Source organism: Solenopsis invicta, chromosome 8, assembly GCF_016802725.1.
Source record: "Solenopsis invicta isolate M01_SB chromosome 8, UNIL_Sinv_3.0, whole genome shotgun sequence".
Lineage (NCBI taxonomy): Eukaryota > Metazoa > Arthropoda > Insecta > Hymenoptera > Formicidae > Solenopsis > Solenopsis invicta.
In genome coordinates, this window is record NC_052671.1 from 24,287,443 (window position 1) to 24,307,084 (window position 19,642).

At 35.8% G+C, this 19,642-nt stretch overlaps 2 protein-coding genes across 3 annotated transcripts; one reads left to right on the plus strand and one right to left on the minus strand.

The window, feature by feature from the left end:
• The first annotated feature begins 1,364 nt into the window (after positions 1-1,364).
• On the plus strand, positions 1,365-2,348 carry LOC105207238 (proteasome subunit beta type-4-like). Of its 2 annotated transcripts, XR_005575301.1 has the most exons (3): positions 1,365-1,532; positions 1,618-1,729; positions 1,816-2,348. XR_005575301.1 is itself a non-coding variant. In XM_039452337.1 (2 exons), the coding sequence occupies exons 1-2, from the start codon at positions 1,628-1,630 to the stop codon at positions 1,885-1,887; spliced, it is 174 nt and encodes a 57-aa protein (XP_039308271.1). In that variant the 5' UTR covers positions 1,599-1,627; the 3' UTR covers positions 1,888-2,348. The 2 variants fall into 2 exon arrangements, 1 of the variants encoding a protein (XP_039308271.1); XM_039452337.1 differs by lacking the exon at positions 1,365-1,532 and having other exon boundaries at positions 1,599-1,729.
• Positions 1,990-3,162, minus strand: LOC120358351 (methionine aminopeptidase 1D, mitochondrial-like). Its single transcript, XM_039452336.1, has 4 exons — positions 3,057-3,162; positions 2,817-2,970; positions 2,612-2,722; positions 1,990-2,426 (listed from the first exon to the last, which is right to left on the minus strand). The coding sequence occupies exons 1-4, from the start codon at positions 3,108-3,110 to the stop codon at positions 2,326-2,328; spliced, it is 420 nt and encodes a 139-aa protein (XP_039308270.1). The 5' UTR covers positions 3,111-3,162; the 3' UTR covers positions 1,990-2,325.
• Positions 3,163-19,642: the final 16,480 nt, after the last annotated feature.

Below are 19,642 nucleotides of genomic sequence, written 5' to 3' on the forward strand. Positions count from 1 at the left end.
TTCTCAGGGGGGCTATCACGGTTCTTAAAACGAGATGAAAATTACAAAAGTGAACAAATTTACTAGAATATCTATAACTTTATTGATCAACAACTAATGAATTTGCTCACTTTTGTAATTTTCACCTCGTTTCAGAAACCGTAATAGCCCCCCCAGATATTTTGGAAATATGTGACTTACTGTGACTGCACATTGTTTATCCTTACTGTCAAGAAAGAACTAGGAGTATCGAAATACTAGAGATTACACCGAACGCGCCTTCTGGTACTTTAGGACCAGTAGCGCCTGGAATCTATATTTCGGTCAATTACATGACTTTAAAATATTTTATTAAAATTATCTGGATAACTCACAAACGTTTCTGACGACACTTCAAAAGTCTTCAAACGAAATACAAACGAATCCATACAAGATTTTTGTTTAATTTAGCTCCGGTTAATTTTTTCGGCCAAATACACGGTGTAAAAATAAAAGATTAATTACAATTAATTGAAGGACTCACAAACCTTTTCAAATGCACTTCATAACTCTTCAAACGAAATACAAACGATTTAAAATAGTCATTTCTTCATCCGGAACTTTGCTTCGGTCAAGTACATACGAATTAGATCAGTATATGTTCTGTACCATAGGCCTAGTTTACACCGAGCACTTGATACGCGTACTAACTCGTAACTTTCTATTAATTTATCTTACTGTCGACAATGCGTGTATACATAATACATATATTTAATTATTTTGATTCATATTGTACCAACTTAATATACTATTTTTTAAATTTATTGCCGAAATTAAGATAATTTAATAGAAAGTTACTAGTTAGTACGCGTATCAAGTGCTTGGTGTAAACTAGAGGCTTGTTTTCTATTCCTGCACTAGACTGCACTGGAACGTTCCTTCTTGTTTTCACTAACTTTCAAATATATATCTATTTCACTTTAAGTACAGTCGCTTTCATTATAGTTGCGACACTTTTTTTAGATGCATTTCTGAACGCGCAACTATAACGAGAGATGAGAACGACTGTAATTGCGGAGGTTGGCGCGAAATGTCAAACGTTGATATACAAGGTGTCACAAAGAAAATTTGGGCACCTTGGAGGAAATATAAGATAAGTATACTCGCAAATATTTTTCAAATAGAGTTTATAAAAAAATATTCGCACATTTTTCGTATAGGATCGGCTTTGGTCTAATTGAGCTTTACATATTCGTCATTACAGCAACGATGAGCTGAGATGCTTAGATGTAGTTAAATAAATTATAACTACAATAAATATAAAAAATTAAAATTTTAAATATTTGTTACAGTTATAATTATAATTTATTTAACTACATCTAAGCATCTCAGATCATCGTTGTTGTAATGACAAATTTATAAAGCTCAATTAGACCAAAGCCAATCCAATAGAAAAAGATGTGTTATTTATTAATTAAAACTAACTTTTTCTTTTTTGCAGAAGTAGAGAGCACACAAGGATGAGACATTGGAAGCCTTTGCAAGAAGGTGATATATTCAATGTTGATATAACAGTAAGTAGTCTCATCTTTTATGAAAAACGTTCTATAAAATTGTATTCTTTTCCTAGTTAAAAAAAATTATAATTACAAATTATAGGTTTATCTTAATGGCTATCTCGGCGATTGCTCAAGTTGGTGAGGAAGCTATTCAACTTCTGTATAAAGTAATGCAAGTTCTTTTTTACAGAGACGCAAGATCTTTCCCAAAGGTACATTAACAAAATTCCTATGTATATATCTTACAGACCAATAATTTCAACTACATTGTTAACAATCTGCTTGCCCTGCTTTTCAGTATCATCTTGCCATTATCACGAAAGAAAAAGAAGTTGAAAAACAAGGGCCGCTAACTTTGGAGAGCTATTAGGGACCTGCAATTCTATAAAATTTTTGTTTTCTTATTTAAAATAAACTTAATAAAAAATCTAGAGTAAAGATCCATTTCTTTAATTGAATAAATTGAAAGAAGTTTTCAATTATATATTTATTTGCATTACATGTACAAAAGACTAAGAAAATATTGATTCTGGTAACCGTATTGATAATCTTCATTCTAACAGACATAAATTTTACCTAACTTTTATTTTTACATATAAAAACACAAGATAGTACTTGCAAGATTAAAACGCATATGTGCAAATTAATTTATGTATGCTAAAAATAATATATTTCATAGGTACTTTTTATATAAAATAGCAATAATATTGATTGTACATTAAAGTGTTAGCACTTTGCATCCAGTATCTGTTATTAAAATTGTATGTTCAACTTGAGCTGTCCTAAAATTATCAATAGTACAAGTTGTCTATCCATCTTCCAGAATTTCAATCTGCGTTGTTCCTTGACTTAAAGCTGGTTCAATAGTAAATGTCATATCTGGTTTTATTTTGTCAGAAAAATCATTTGCTGTAAAATAAAAAAGAGGCGTTAAAATATCAGTATACATATAAGACAATTTAATATTTACAGTTATGTAGAAATTTATTTTAAAAGCAAGATATATTTGATCTATAAATTGGAATTAGATAATTTCTATTAGTCATATGCCAATGTGCGTTAATATTGATAGTAACAAAATATTTTCACTGTACCGAAGTGATAAATGTCTGGAGCACCATGAAAGTAAGTTCCGATACCACGACCCAAAAGTGCAGGTATTACATTCAAATTGTGTTTATTTGTTGTCTCTTCTATTACATTACCTGAAAACAAAATAGAAAAATTATACAAAATGATAAAAATGAATGTTATAGCATATAACCAAATTAAGATTTTTAATCATGTACAAATTATTACCAATATTGCAGAAATATTCATTTGATTTGCATATTTCAATAGCTGACTTTAAACACAATTCTGTGATTATTACCAATCGTTTGCCTTCAGAATGTACCTCACCAAAACATTGAAACATGACTGAGCAATCGTCGTGATAGCCATTAAGATAAACCTATAATTTGCAATTATAATTTTTTTTTAACTAGAAAAAGAATACAATTTTATAAAACGTTTTTCATAAAAGATGAGACTACTTACTGTTATATTAACATTGAGTATATCACCTTCTTGCAAAGGCTTCCAATGTCTCATCCTCGTGTGCTCTCTACTTCTGCAAAAAAGAAAAAGTTAGTTTTAATTAATAAATAACACATCTTCTTGTATTGGATTGGCTTTGGTCTAATTGAGCTTTATAAATTCGTCATTACAACAACGATGATCAGAGATGCTTAGATGTAGTTAAATAAATTATAATTATAGCTGTAACAAATACTTAAAATGTTAATTTTTAATATTTGTTACAGTTACAATTTATTTAACTATATCTAAGCATCTCAGCTCATCGTGTTGTAATGACGAATTTATAAACTTAATTAGATTAAAACCGATCAAATACGGAAAATGTGCGAATATTTTTTTAAAAAATCTATTTGAAAAATATTTGCGAGTATACTTATCTTATATTTCCTCCAAGGTACCCAAATTTTATTTGCGACACCTTGTATACCAACGTTTGATATTTCGCGCTAACCTCCACAACTACAGTCGTTCTCATCTCTCGTTATAGTTGCGCGTTCAGAAATGCATCCAAAAAAAAGTGTCGCAACTATAATGAAAACGACTGTACACACTAATTCAGGGAGTTCAGGAACAGAAAACAAACGGTAGGTCTATGAGAAATAAAAGCTCTGTACATACAGTCGTGTTCATTATAGTTACAACACTTTTTCTTAGATGCGTCTCTGAACATGCAACTCTAACAAGAGCTGAGAACATGATTGGTTCTTACTTGTGGATCCAACCAATTACGTTTGCCGCTCGATAAGCAAGGCTACATTCCAAAAACTATCAAAGAAAAAGTGTCGCAACTATAATAAACATGACTGTATGTACAGTCGTGTTCATTATAGTTGCGACACTTTTTCTTAGATGCGTTTCAGAACGCGCAACTATAACGAGAGCTGAGGATATGATTGGTTCTTACTTGTGGATCCAGCCAATTACGTTCGCCGCTCGATGAGCAAGGCTACATTCCAAAAACCATCAAAGAAAAAGTGTCACAACTATGGCTGTGTTCCGTTTTTACTGGCAGTACTGAAAATTTATAGTTCATGTCACCTATACTATACATTTTCAGTACTGGCAGTTAATATCGGAACACAGCCTATAATGAACACGACTGTACAGTCGTGTTCATTATAGTTGCGACACTTTTCTTTCAATGCGTTTCTGAACGCGCAACTATAACAAAAGCTGAGAATGTGATTGGTTCTTACTTGTGGATCCAACCAATTACGTTTGCCGTTCTATGAGCAAGGTTACATTCCAAAAACTATCAAAGAAAAAGTATCGCAACTATAAGGTGTTACAACCGCCGTTTCCCGGCATAAATTTTTGCAAGAGTAGTTGCCGAATGAGGCTTGAAACGTGGATTTTTGACCGGGACTGTATCCATGGAAATGGAATAAGAAGCGTCTCCCTCCTCGATACCAGCGCCGCGCCTGGTAGCATAGGCCACATAGAGCCGCGTGGGATGGCGACGCTACGCCTCCGCACGCCGACGCCAGGGACTTCGTCGCCCGACTCGAACACGTAAACACGCGTCGCGCCGCGTTCTCCGTAGCGAACCACGTGGCGCGCTGTACGGTTAAGGCTTTTCCAAATCCTACTAAATCACATTCTAAATTCAATCCCAATTCCAATTTTAAATTAATCCTAATTCAAATCAATCCTAATTCTAAATTTAATTCTAACTACAATTACTCCTAACTCTAAATTCCATACTGATTATATATATTAGTTATTTTATGATAATAATCCTAAATTTAAGTTAATGGTTGTCGCTTCATAATTCTGAATTTAATATTAATCCTAACTCTGTTCACGCCAATATAATAAACCCGAACCTAATTTAAGTTAAATGTAATCAGTCGTAAGTTGTAACTCTAGATTTATGTAAAGTCAAATGATCTTTTGTTATTAAATATTGCATAGTGTGTAACAATAGAGTCTGTGTTAATTTCAAATACCCAGTGTCGGTCAGTCAATTCGATTCAGTCGATCCTAAATAATATTACGCAACATTGCACGGCGACACGTGTTTCGCCCACGCGTGTGCCACATCATCACCCAGAGTCCGTGCCGAGAGAAGGAAATCCAGTGGCCCAACATCTACTCCACCAGGGAAACCACGGCGTGAGATCGAGCGTTGCTACAGGGATATGAGGTTTCTTTCTATTCTTTCAATAAATAAAGTCAATTTCGGGATCTGATTATTTGAATTGCGACGCTTCAACTTTCTTGTCGAGTAGGTTTTAAATAATGTGCCCGCGTATCCCAGCCTCCCAATCACGTCAAGTAATTACTAGGAATTTGCCGGCCGCTTATTATGATTGGGTAGCAACCGCTCGTTGTGTGCACGCCATATTTGTTCGCCATCGGTTGGACCGCTACAACATCATCTGCGAGAATTGCCATCAAAACTTTCCCTTGAACATTGCCGAGCATTACAATAAAAGAAACCGAATTATATAAATATCGGCACAAGTCATAATCCGGAACGGTGCATACTCTGCCGGGTCTCCCTCATTACTAATCGAGTAATTCGCGATTGCGCAAAGTGCCCCGTGGATTTAATGTTCTTTTTAGAGTATCTCGAACGCGAAAATTCCGCCTTATACGAAGATCCCGAGCCGACAATCCTCGCGATATCCGAGGAGTCTGTTTAGAAAAAAGGGGTTTTCCGCCTCCCTTTTTCCCCCTAGCAACCGCTCAGGGTTAACCCACTCACTACTAGAGTCCTATATAAAGAGAGAAGCGACATTGATGTCCAAAGCTCTGATTGGTAATCTGATTGATACTTGATTGGCTAAGCGAGCAGCCGTATTGTGACCACAGCTGTTTGTAGAATAATACGAATGGTGTTTGATGACGTTAGAGCGGTCCCAAAATGGCGGTGGAGGACTCAATTGGATACTGAAGGTTGTGGTGGGGGTTCAATGTCGCTTCTCTCTTTATATAGGATTCTACTCACTACAATTAAGTATCGGCCCAGTGCGTACACACCGCCATCTGGTAGCACTTGGGTCGTAACAAAGACAAGTGACTGTACACAAGCGGTCATTAATGCCTTCCCTAAGGAGGTTAGGCGCGTTCCAGACACATGCATCGCATCTAGGTATTTATCACGCATTGTTAAATCTGACCAATCTGGCAAGTCAGATTTAACAATCATGTGTAATGAACACCTAGATGCGATGCGTGTGCTGGAACGCGCCTAACCTCCTTAGGGAAGGCATTAATGACCGCTTGTGTACAGTCGTGAACTAAAAGGTTGCAACACATTTTCTTTGATGTCATCAATCGGCAAATATAATTGGTTGGATCCACAGGTAAGAACCAATTACGTTCGCCGTTTGATAAGCAAGTCTACATTCCATAAACCATCGAAGAAAATGTGTTGCAACCTTTTAGCTCATGACTGTACACCCGAGGACTTTGATTTTGTCCATGGGGAAATTTTCCAAACTGAGAAGTCACCACTTTCTACATACTTGCAGTTCATGGTTAATGAAACGACTAGAGCTTTTTGGTTGTTACGTTAATCATAAACTGTAAATATGTAGAAAGATAGCGACTTCTTAGTTTGGAAAATTTCGCCATGGACAGAATCAAATTCAATGGGTGTACAGTTCGTGCCAGGTGTGCCTGGGGTCCAATTCTAGGGTCCACGTTTTATTCTTATTAGGAGTACAAATTGAAAACCGCCGTTTTTTGTCAAAATTTGAGGATTGATTGTTGAAAAATGGTTACATACTTATTCTTGAAAGTATTGTCCATCGCTGGCCACTACTTTCTCCCACCTTTCGGGCAGCATACGAATCCCGCGTCGAAAAAACTGCTCGTCTTTTGCGGCGATCCACGAATCGACCCAGTTTTTGGCCTCTTCGTAATAATGGAAGTGCTGCTCAGCCAGGCCATGCGCCATTGATCGGAACAAGTGGTAATCTGAAGGGGCGATGTCAGGAGAATACGGCGGATGAGGTAAGACGTCCCATTTCAATGTTTCCAGATAGGTTTTAACGACCTGAGCAACATGTGGCCGAGCGTTGTCGTGCAGCAACATCACTTTTTCGTGTCTTTGCTCGTATTGTGGCCGTTTTTCCTGCAATGCTCGGCTCAAACGCATTAGTTGTGTTCGGTAGCGAGCTCCTGTGATGGTTTCACCCGGTTGCAACAGCTCATAATAAATCACGCCGAGCTGGTCCCACCAAATACACAGCATGAGCTTCGAGCCATGGATGTTTGGCTTGGCCGTCGATGTTGATGCATGGCCGCGGTAGCCCCACGATTTTTTTCGCTTTGGATTATTATAATGGATCCACTTTTCATCGCAGGTTACAATACGATGCAGAAAACCCTTCCGTTTTTGCCGTTGGAGCAGCTGTTCGCACGCGAAAAAACGCCGTTCGACGTCTCTCGGCTTTAATTCGTATGGCACCCAGTGCCCATGCTTTTGGATCATTCCCATGGTTTTCAAACGATGTGAAATAGCTTGTTGAGTCACGCCCAATGAATCTGCAAGCTCCTGTTGCGTTTGAGATGAATCTTCATTCAGTAATGTTTCCAATTGTGCGTCTTCAAACTTTTTCACCTGTCCGGGACGCTCCTTGTCTTCTACGCCGAAATCACCACTTTTGAAGCGTTGGAACCATTCTCGACACGTTCTTTCACTAATGGAAGCCTCACCATAAGTTTTTACAATCATTCGACGCGCCTCAGCCGCAGATTTTTTCGAATTGAAGGCAAAAAGCAAAACTTCCCGCACATGACGCTTATTGGGCACAAATTTCGATATTTTCGATCACAAAAAAATATATAACGCCGATAAAAATTCACATCTGCAATGATAAGGAATTGTTGCCAGATGCCCAACCTTACATTTAAAATTTTTGATCTAACGTTTGGCGCCAGCATTTACCGCTGGCGCCATCTACTGGAAAACGGCGGTTTTCAATTTGTTCTCCTAATAGTTGTTTTTATGTTTATGACTATTATAAGCAGATGCTGCGTCAACGATTATGAATGTATCGTAGTGTTAGTAAATTTTATTTTGACAGCCGGCCGATGTAACCTCAGTTTTGATTGATGAAATCTCCAAAATATTCCAAAGCTTAATTGAAAAAAACGGATCAAAGCCTTTGATATATCAGATAAGTTGTAGTTTTGAAAATAAAAAGTGTTATTATTTGGCAATAAGAAAATATACTTTGTGAACTGTTTTTCTGAAGATTACAGGTAATAAAGAAACTTGGTGCGAGACATTACCGTATTCTTTAATAAATGTAAGGATAGTCAACAACGGAGTGTTTGTGACGATAATTATCAAAGGCTTCGATCCGCTTCCTTTTAATAAAGCTTTGGAATGTTTCTGAGATTTTACCAATCAAAACTGAGGTTGCATCGGCCGGCTGTGAAAACATAATTTACTAACACTATGATACATTCATGATCGCTGATGCAGCATCCGCTTATAATAGTCATAAACGTAAAAACAACTAAGAACAAAACGTGAACCCTAGAATCGGACCCCAGGCATACCTGGCACAAACTGTACAGTCGTGTTCATTATAGTTGCAACATTTTTTCTTCGATGCGTTTCTGAACGCGCAACTATAACGAGAGCTGAGAACATGATTGGTTCTTACTTATGGATCTAACCAATTACGTTTGCCGCTCAATGAGCAAGGCTACATTCCAAAAACCATCGAAGAAAAAGTGTCGCAACTATAATGAACATGACTATACACCCAAAGACTTTGATTCTGTCCATGGGAAAATTTTCCAAACTGAAAAGTCATTACTTTTTACATACTCGCAGTTCATGGTTAATGAAACGACTAGAGCTTATTGGTTGTTACGGGGTGACACTCTTTTGGACACAGCGCGATTGGACACCAACCAATCATCTTGAGTTATCTAACCAAACCAACGGAAAAACTCTAGGTATCGGCCGCTGTGAGTGGTGGTGTCCAATCGTGTGGTGTCCAATCGTGCGCACGGAGATTGTTACGTTAATCATGAACTGTAAGTATGTAGAAAGATAGCGACTTCTTAGTTTGGAAAATTTCCCTATGGACATAATCAAAGTCCTTGGGTGTACAGTCGTATTTATTATAGTTGCGACACTTTTTCTTAGATGCGTCTCTGAACACGCAACTATAACAAGAGCTGAGAACATGATTGGTTCTTACTTGTGGATCCAACCAATTACGTTCGCCGCTCGATGAGCAAGGCTACATTCCAAAAACCACCAAAGAAAAAGTGTCGCAACTATAACGAACACGACTGTACAGTCGCCTGCATTATAGTTGCGACACTTTTTTTTCGATGCGTTTTTGAACGCGCAACTATAACGAGAGCTAAGAATGTAATTGGTTGTTACTTGTAGATCTAACCAATTACGTTTGCCGCTCGATGAGCAAGGCTACATTCCAAAAACCATCAAAGAAAAAGTGTCGCAACTATAATGCTGGCGACTGTACAGTCATGTTCATTATAGTTGCGACACTTTTTCTTAGATGCGTCTCTGAACACGCAACTATAACAAGAGCTGAGAACATGATTGGTTCTTACTTGTGGATCCAACCTATTACGTTCGCCGCTCGATGAGCAAGGCTACATTCCAAAAACCATCGAAGAAAAAGTGTCGCAACTATAATGAACACGACTGTACAGTCGTCTGCATTATAGTTGCAACACCTTTTTTTCGATGCGTTTCTGAACGCGCAACTATAACGAGAACTGAGAACGTGATTGGTTCTTACTTGTAGATCTAACCAATTACGTTCGCCGCTTGACGAGCAAGGCTACATTCCAAAAATCATCGAAAAAAAAGTGTCGCAACTATAATGCAGGCGACTGTACACCCAAGGACTTTGATTCTGTCCATGGGGAAATTTTTCAAACTGAAAAGTCACCACTTTCTACATACTCGCAGTTTATGATTAATAAAACGACTAGAGCTTATTGGTCGTTACGTTAATTATGAACTGTAAATATGTAGAAAGATAGCGACTTCTCAGTTTGAAAAATTTTCCCATGGATAGAATCAAAGTCCTTGGGTATACACCCAAGGTTTGATTCTGTCCATGGGGAAATTTTCCAAACTGAGAAGTCGCTATCTTTCTACATACTATACAGTTTGTTGTGTAGTGTATACTAGTATATGTTTAACAATAAACAAGACTGATATAGACTGATATTAAGTTTATAAATATATTAAACAAATATACATAAGTGATGTCAACGTAGAGCGCGTCCAAAAGCTAAAACAGTTCAGTGCCTCGTGCTCACACTCACGCACGCACTAACTATGTGGCGTTCTTACACTCTTTCACTTACACTGTTTATTCTTACACTTACACTTTCTACACTTGTTACTTAGCAACACACTAAACATCTTTTGTTAAAAACATTTACTTCTTTATTAATATATTGTCTGTCAAGGAATGAACACGTTTATAATAAATATCTTTCAATCTTGAATAAAACTAGTGATTTATACATTAAGTCGCTACATTTTTGGTGACCCCGACGTGATAATGGTGTGAGCTGAAATATCTCTTGACGCAGGAAGTTTGATTTCCGAAGTGCCATTTGGTGTCTACAAGAATCTTCGAATTTTGATTTCTGGATCGTCTTGGTTCTTCTCTGGAAGCATCAGTTTAATAAAATGCCTCTGGACAGAACTCCTGTTAAATCTGAGTCAACTCCGTCAACTTCTACTACTTCAGCGTCAACCGTGAGCCTACAACAACAGGTCGGAACAGAGATTTTAAATTTATCTTCTGGTTTTGAACATCAGTCATCGGGTGAGTCCACTCAGATCCATTCAAATGAATTTCGCCTTTTGAAACTTCCAACCTTTTGGCATAAACAACCTAAGCTGTGGTTTGCTCAGATTGAGAGTGAATTTACTGTATACCATATCCGTTCTGAGGATATTAAATATAGTTCAGTTATTCGTCATCTTGATGAACAAGCGTTAGTCGCGATTTCGGAGATTGTTGAAAATCCGCCTGAAATTGGTAAATATAATCAGTTAAAGAAAGCACTCATTCATCGTTTCACGGATTCTGAAGAAAAACGTTTGAGACAATTATTAGCCGGTATTGAGTTAAATGACAAGAAGCCTTCAGAACTTTTACGTGAAATCCGTCAATTATCCGGTGGTTCTTTAGCAGATAACATTTTACATTCGATTTGGCTACAACGTTTACCATATAAAGTTCAAGCGACTCTTGCAGTGGTTGAAAACGTACCTTTAGTCAAGCTCTCGGAACTCGCGGATAAAATAGTTGAACGTGATATTGGTTTTTAAGTCGCGGAAGTTAATACGCAATCAACCTCTAAAAAATCTGATTTTGCTGATTTGGAACAAAGAATCGCTGCGCTTGAAGTATCTCATCGTCGTGGCAGATCTTTTAGCTGATCTAGAAGCAAATCAAAATTCAAATCAAATTCACGAAATAAAAGATCTAATTCTAAAGATCAGTCAATTTGTTTTTATCACAAAAAATTTGGTAATAAGGCAAAGAGATGTACCATTCCTTGCTTGATGCCAAAAACTCTTACCGACTCTCAGGAAAACTAGAAGCGCCGTTGAAGATTGAGGCTGCTTACAACGGTTTACCTTGCCATCGCCTCGTAATTTTTGACAAATCAACTGATTTACATTTTCTTGTTGATACTGGCGCTGATATTTCCTTAATACCTAAGAGAGTTTTGTTTAAACCATTATCAGCTAATTTTAAACTTTTTGCTGCCAATGGTACTCAAATTCATACTTATGGTTCTAAAACTCTTTCTTTGGATCTTGGCCTCAGGAGAAATTTCCGTTGGAAATTTTGTATCGCGGATATTCAACGTCCCATTTTGGGTGCAGATTTCCTTGGATATTTTAATCTCCTAGTTGACATTAAAAACAAACGCTTGGTCGACTCTGTTACTGGCCTTAAACATTTTGGAAAGATCCAAGAAGTTTCACAATTATCCATATGTACCATGTCTCCTGACTCTCCTTATCACAGGATTTTAGCGGAATTTCCTGGACTTACTCGATTTGCTCCTCTTTCTTCGGTAAAGTCTTATGGAATTGAACATCGTATCATCACGGAAGGATCTCCTAAATTTTCAGTTCCCAGAAGACTTTCTCCGGAAAAACTCAAGTTTGCCAAGGAGGAATTCAAGTTTATGATGGAACAAGGAATTTGTAGACTTTCGAGTAGTACTTGGGCAGCCCCTTTACATATGGTTCCCAAATCGGAAAATATTTGGAGACTTTGTGGTGATTATCGTGCATTAAATTCGGCTACCATTCCTGATCGTTACCCACTGCCTCATATTCAAGATTTTACTTCTGGGCTTTATGGTAAGAATATCTTCTCCAAGATTGACTTAGTAAAAGCGTACTATCAAGTACCCGTCGCCAAAGAGGATATTCACAAGACCGCCGTTACCACACCTTTTGGACTTTTTGAATTTTTAGTCATGCCTTTTGGTCTTCGTAACGCAGTTCAAACTTTTCAAAGATTAATGAACTCACTGCTCAGTGATTTAGATTTTGTTTTTTTGCTATCTTGACGACATTCTTATAGCTTCCAAAAATGAACAAGAACATATTGCCCATTTGCGCATTATTTTTAATCGTTTATTACAAGCCGGAATGTCAATTAATGTATCCAAATGTCTTTTTGGACAAAAAGAACTTTCTTTTCTTGGATACCTAGTTTCAGATCAAGGTATTAAACCTACAACAGAAAAAGTAAAATCTATTATTGATTTTCCTAAACCTAAGACAATTCATGATATGCGCAGATTTATTGGCATTATCAATTATTATCGTCGCTGTCTTAAAAATGCAGCCGAACATCAAGCTTTACTTACTGAATTTTACTTACTAAAGGATAGTCGCAAGAGAGATAGAAGAGTTATCTCTTGGAATAATGAAACTGAAACAGCCTTTCAAAATTGTAAAGAAGAACTTCTCCGAGTTACTACTCTTTCTCATCCTGCTCCACATGTTCCTTTGATTTTAACTTGTGATGCTTCTAATTTTGCTGTTGGAGCGTCTCTAGAACAAACCATTGATAATGTTAGTAAACCTATTGCATTCTTTTCTAAAAAACTTAATCAAACTCAGAAGAATTATAGCACTTATGATCGAGAACTACTTAGTATTTATTTAGCTATTAAGCACTTTAAATATTTACTTGAAGGACGTCAACTGATTATTAGAACAGATCACAAGCCTTTGATTTATGCTTTTCGGAAATTTGATAAAGCATCTCCTAGACAGATCAGACAATTGGATTTTATAGCCCAATTTTCTTCTAATATTGTTTATATTTCAGGCAAGTTAAATTCTGTAGCCGATGCTCTTTCAAGAATTGAATCAGTTTCAATGCCAATTATAGTTTCTCTTGATGAGTTAGCTGATTATAGAAGATAAAAGAAGATGAAGAACTTCAAGACTTACTTTCTTCGAACTCTTCTCTTCAGTTAAGGAAACTTATTCTTTCTGGTTCAACTTCTCCTATTTATTGTGATTGTTCCTCTGAACTAATTCGTCCTTATGTGCCTAAATCTCTTCGCAAGAGGATTTTCGATGTTGTTCATGGTCTTGCTCATCCCAGTGGTAGATCAATAGCTAAACAACTTTTGCATAAATTTATTTGGCCATCTTTAAAAAAGGATGTTAAAGAATGGACTCGTACGTGTCTACCTTGCCAACGTTCCAAGATTTCAAGACACACGAAGAATGTTCCTGTTAGAATCGCGATTCCGGATCAACGTTTTCAACATGTCCACTTAGACTTGATTGGTCCTCTTCCATCTTGTCAAGATTTTCGTTATTGCCTCACGATTATTGATCGTTTTTCACGTTGGCCTGAAGCTATCCCTCTTAAGGAAATCTCTGCTGACACTGTTTCTACAGCTTTTTATACTCATTGGGTAGCTAGATACGGTTCTCCCTTAACCATCACCACGGATCAAGGATCGCAGTTTGAAGCATCTCTTTTCAAGACTTTAACCAATTTGATTGGTTGTGACAGGAAAAGAACTTCGGCTTATCATCCTGCTTCAAATTGCATTTTGGAAAGGTGGCATAGGACTGTCAAGACTGCCATTATGTGTCATCAGACGAAGAATTGGCTAGAGTCTCTTCCTTCAGTTCTTCTGGGTCTTCGTTCATGTTTTAAAGAAGATTTAAAAGCTTCACCTGCGGAACTACTCTATGGAACCACTCTTCGGATTCCTGGAGAATTTTTTATTGAAGAGGATTTTCCTGCGGATCCTGAAATCTTTTTAGAAAAACACAGAATTCATATGAGGAATGTTAGATCTTCACCAACCAGTCATCACATCAAGAAATCTCCTTTTGTACATAAAAATCTTTGTGATTGTACTCACGTTTGGATTCGTGATGATGCTGTCAAGAAATCTCTTCAACCTCCTTATTCTGGGCCTTTTCTTGTTGTCAAACGTATTTCTGATTATTTGTTCTCTATAAACGTTTCAGGTAATATTGTTAATGTTTCTACGGAACGGCTTAAACTAGCTTTTCTTCCTAGAGAAGATTTCTCTGCAGTTTCTACTTCCTTACCTTGCTCTTCTTCTACGGGACCTGTAACCAGTTTGAATGTTCCCGCTTCTATTTCTGTTCCTGTTTCAAGACCTTTAAGAACTTACCCGGCTAAGAAGAAAGTTCATTTCGCAACGTAGTCGTCGCTTAGGGGGGAGTACTGTGGCGTTCTTACACTCTTTCACTTACACTGTTTATTCTTACACTTACACTTTCTACACTTGTTACTTAGCAACACACTAAACATCTTTTGTTAAAAACATTTACTTCTTTATTAATATATTGTCTGTCAAGGAATGAACACGTTTATAATAAATATCTTTCAATCTTGAATAAAACTAGTGATTTATACATTAAGTCGCTACAACTATATTTCATCCGGCGCCACCTATCTATCTTACTTCTACAACACCTCCCTTTTTAAGCCGTTACAATAAGTACTCCTTTGCCTTTTTTTTTTTACTTCACTTCTTTCCGAGTTTACATTTGTTATCTCAGTATCGCTTACATCACTAGCAACGCTTACTTCATCCGAGTCTGTATCGCAGTTAATTAAATTCGGTTCTATATTATTCATTGCGCCACTGTTACAATCTTGATTATCCTTCTTTTCACTGTCCGACATATAGCTTGTTTTTGTCTCCGACTTACAATTAGACAGTCTAATATGATTACTGTTTCTTCTTAACACTTGGCCACTGTCATTTTTTATTAGATATGATCTAGGTTCTTTACAAATTCCTATAATTGTAGCTGGTTCCCATGTACCTCCCTTTTTAAATGTTACATTATCATTTATTTTAAATGGTGTTTGCAACTTTGCCTTATTATCATAATATGACTTAAATTTATTTTATTTATTGAGTAACTTAGAATGAGCTTGTTTACTATTAACTTTACTACTATCTAGTAATCTTTGTGAAATCGGTAATTTAGTTCCCACATAGCACGTAATATTGCAGTGATATCATAGCAATATCACTTTTACATTGCAATATTACAAATGAAATATTGCAGAAATATCACGAAATATTACTGTGATATCACAGTAATATCAAAATGTCCGCGAAAACGCATCACAGTAATATTACTGTGATATTTCATAGTAATATTACTGTGATATTTCACAATATTTCTGTGATGTTTATGTGATATTTAAATAATATTGCAAAAAATTAAATAAATAAATTATTTCAATTTATTTTATTTTTATTGTTATTCTTAATATTATTTTCATATCGTTACATGTAATATATATTAAACATAAAAAAATAATTATATTTATTAAAACAGAATACAATAATGTAAACGTAATAAATGTTTAATTTACAAAAAAATCTCTTGTATCCTTTTTCATTTTTGTTAAAAAAGATTCAATTTGAATTATAATTTTAATTTATGTTCAAGATTAAATAACAATACAAAATATTATTTACATGTAAAAATATAAAATTTTATATGGAACAGCGTTCCACACGTACCCCTTAAAAAAAAATTGATAAACTTGTTTCAATAAACTGATTACTGATCAGTAACTGACAAAATATAATCAGTTACTGATCAGTAATCAGTTTATTGAAACAAGTTTATCAACTTTTTTTTCAAGGGAGGTTACATTGGAAAAAAATTAGAACAAATATTTGTTTCCAAATTACAACAAGCAACAATTTTCTTTAAAATCTCACTGAAGTGTGAGCTAGTGAGTCGTGGTGAGTCGGCCCGGTCGGCCGCAGTGGCGTCTAGATATAACACCTGAGGCTGCACTTGACTCACGAGAAGGTCTCCAGCGGCGCGGCCACCTAGCGGTGGTGCCAGCACTCACTTGTTTGCGTGGAGTCTTATACACACGGCGGGACCGCATAGCGGCTGTGTACGCGCTCGCTTGTTTCGTCGTATGTTGTGACGGTGACCGAGCCGCAACATTATATACATACATATAATTAATGAACATTGTAAAATACCTAATTAATGATAGAATATATATAATCATATTTTTTAATAGAGTTGAAAAAAAAGTAAAATCTAAAGAAAAATTTGTTGAAAATTTAATATTTTAATTAACTTGAAAAACCTTTTACTGTGGTGTATAATAGTCTAATCAATATTAATGAATAAACTATTTCACAAAATAATGTACCGAGCAGTAAATATTAAATGACGTAAAAATGTATATTTTTTTAAAAACTTCTTAATATACTTTGAAATATTTATTGCCAAGTGAATAATAAATGTGTATTAACAAAACTTTTTGTAAACATTTTTTTTTTTAATTCCTCATGATAAAAATTTTTAAAAATTAAAATCAATTTTGTGCTCCTGTAAAAATTATAAATGACAATAAGATAAATACAAAGGTTCTTCTGTAATTTTTTAATAAAATCATTATTGATCGAGTTGTGAAGCAACAATTAAATTGATAGATTACATAGAAGAGCGTACATTATAGTTTATACATATATACAGTTTAAGGAATAAACTAAGTAAATATCTAAACTAATAATAAAGTTAATTAATTTTTTTTCTTAACATTTACTTTTATTCCACGAAAGGGCAAAGACATAATTATTTTATTTGTAAGTTGATTTCTTCTATAGGATACCGAAATTACCAAGAATATTAAGAATACTAAAAATATCGAAATTAATCAAAGAGATAGTAACGTTGCATTAATAAGACATAATAAAAACGTGGTTTGACATTACCTTGTTCTTTGAAATTAAATATTGCAACAATATATTGCAATGATATCATTATATGAATATTTTAATGTTATTATCACTGTGTAATATCACCATAATATTTCTGTGATATCAGTGGAATATTTCAATGTCATTATCACTGTGTAATATCACAGTAATATTTCTGTGATATTTCACAGTAATATGTAATATTTCTGTGATATTGCAATGAGTCTGTGATATCACAGAAATATTACGTGCTATGTGGGTTCTTAACTTGCGATTCATTAATAATTGCGCAGGAGAATATCCTACATCTGTTATCTCTGTATTTCTGTAGTTTAGTAATGCTGTATCTAAATCAACTTGCTTTCGCAGGAAAGACTTTGCTATTTTTACACCACTCTCTGCCTGCCCATTACTTTTAGGATAGTGTGGGCTTGAGTTTACAATTTGCATACCAAAATCTTCCGCAAACTTTTTAAATTTATATGAATTAAAAGGCATATTATCCGCTATTAGGTATTCTGGTATTCCATGTGTCGCGAAACAGTTCCTAAATGCTACTATGATACATTGAGCGGTTTTATCTTTTATCTTTATTATCTCTAACCATTTAGAATAGTAGTCAAGAATGACTAAATAATTGTCTATGCCATGTTGTGCAATATCTGCTGCAACTTTCACAAAAGGTCTCCTTGGGATGTTATGTTTCAACATAGTCTCCTGATTTAGCTAGAAGAAATTTTTCACACAATCTACATTTCTTAACGAATTCAATAACATTATTTATCATGTTTGGCCAATAAAATGTTTCCTGCATCCTTTTTAAAGTTTTACTAATCCCAAAGTGACCTTCGTGTGCAAGTTTTAACATGTCTATTTTTAAACTATCTGGTACAACTACTCTACTATTATATAATATAATATTTTCGATGACCACTTTTAACATTTTTAAATGCCAGTATTATCTTATTATCTTTTATTTTATCTGTTGGCCAACCACTTAAACAGTAACTCTTAACTTGTTTTAGCACTTCATCCTTTTCTGTCTCATCTTGAAACTTAATTTTCTTTTCCTGCGAAATATTAATAATTGCATGAATATTATTGTTACGTCCTGCGGAGAAACAATTCTTTTCTTTTGAAATCGATGCAGCCAAGCAACCGAAAAATTGCGAAAAGATGGCCTATCTTAACCGCGCGGATACGCTAAAATTGTCCGGTCGAGTCAATACGGTTAGTCTACCCTTGACACGTGCCGATTTTGGGCGGAAGCAAGCGTTGAAACGCGGATGATTGATCCCACCGACTCGAAACACTTGTCGCGCAATTAATAGGTAGGGCGTGGGCAATAATAAGAGACGGTACACCTGCGGATTAAAATCCCATAGGAACCATAGGCAGAATCAGGTATAAAAGGAAGGAGCTTCGGAGCTCGCGAGCACTTACTTTCTTACAGTCATTTACAGTCACTTACGAGCACATACCGCACCTTTTTCATTCTGATCAATCGCTCATTTTTCGTTCGCGATTCACTCTAGTTAGATCCGGCGCACATTCCGTGACATTATATGTCCGAGTTTGTGACGTTCGGATTCGTATTTATCGTACTTAAATTTGACGCGGCATTGTGAGATCCGAACACTCTGAGTGCCAACCGTCGACCAACCGTCCGCCGTCGTAAGCTGAATCCGCTCCGCCAACCACTAAATTGTTTGCACCTTCAAAACTTCACCAAACAGTAAGTCTCAGCCGTCCATTATTATTATTTTTTTATTTTTACTCTTCATAAGACTACCTTCTCTCTCTAATAAGATATTTATTATATTTTTCAAAAACTCATATACTCAGTATTATTCCACCACCTTCCTTTCCTCCCTCTATTACTCTCACTCTCTTTTCTTTCCGCAGGATACAATCGGATTCTCTTTCGATTGAATCTGCAATTCTTTTACTTCCTGCAGGATACAATCGAATTCTCTTTCGATTGAATCTGCAATTCTTTACTTTCCGCAGGATACAATCGAATTCTTTTTCGATTGAATCCGCAATTCTTTACTTTCCGCAGGATACAATCGAATTCTCTTTCGATTGGATCCGCAATCCTTTTACTTCCTGCAGGATACAATCGAATTCTCTTTCGATTGAATCCGCAACTCTCTTTTCTTCCTGCAGGATACAATCGAATTCTCTTTCGATTGAATCCGCAATTCTTTTACTTCCTGCAGGATACAATCGAATTCTCTTTCGATTGAATCCGCAATTCTTTACTTTCCGCAGGATACAATCGAATTCTC

Coding starts and splice junctions, on each gene's coding strand:
- LOC105207238 (XM_039452337.1), top strand. CDS start 1,628: ATGGCTATCTCGGCGATTGCTCAAGTTGGTGAGGAAGCTATTCAACTT. Junction 1,730..1,815: donor ACGCAAGATCTTTCCCAAAG/GTACATTAACAA, acceptor CCTGCTTTTCAG/TATCATCTTGCCATTATCAC.
- LOC120358351 (XM_039452336.1), bottom strand. CDS start 3,110: ATGAGACATTGGAAGCCTTTGCAAGAAGGTGATATACTCAATGTTAAT. Junction 2,971..3,056: donor TACTCAATGTTAATATAACA/GTAAGTAGTCTC, acceptor TGCAAATTATAG/GTTTATCTTAATGGCTATCA. Junction 2,723..2,816: donor TGAATATTTCTGCAATATTG/GTAATAATTTGT, acceptor TTTTGTTTTCAG/GTAATGTAATAGAAGAGACA.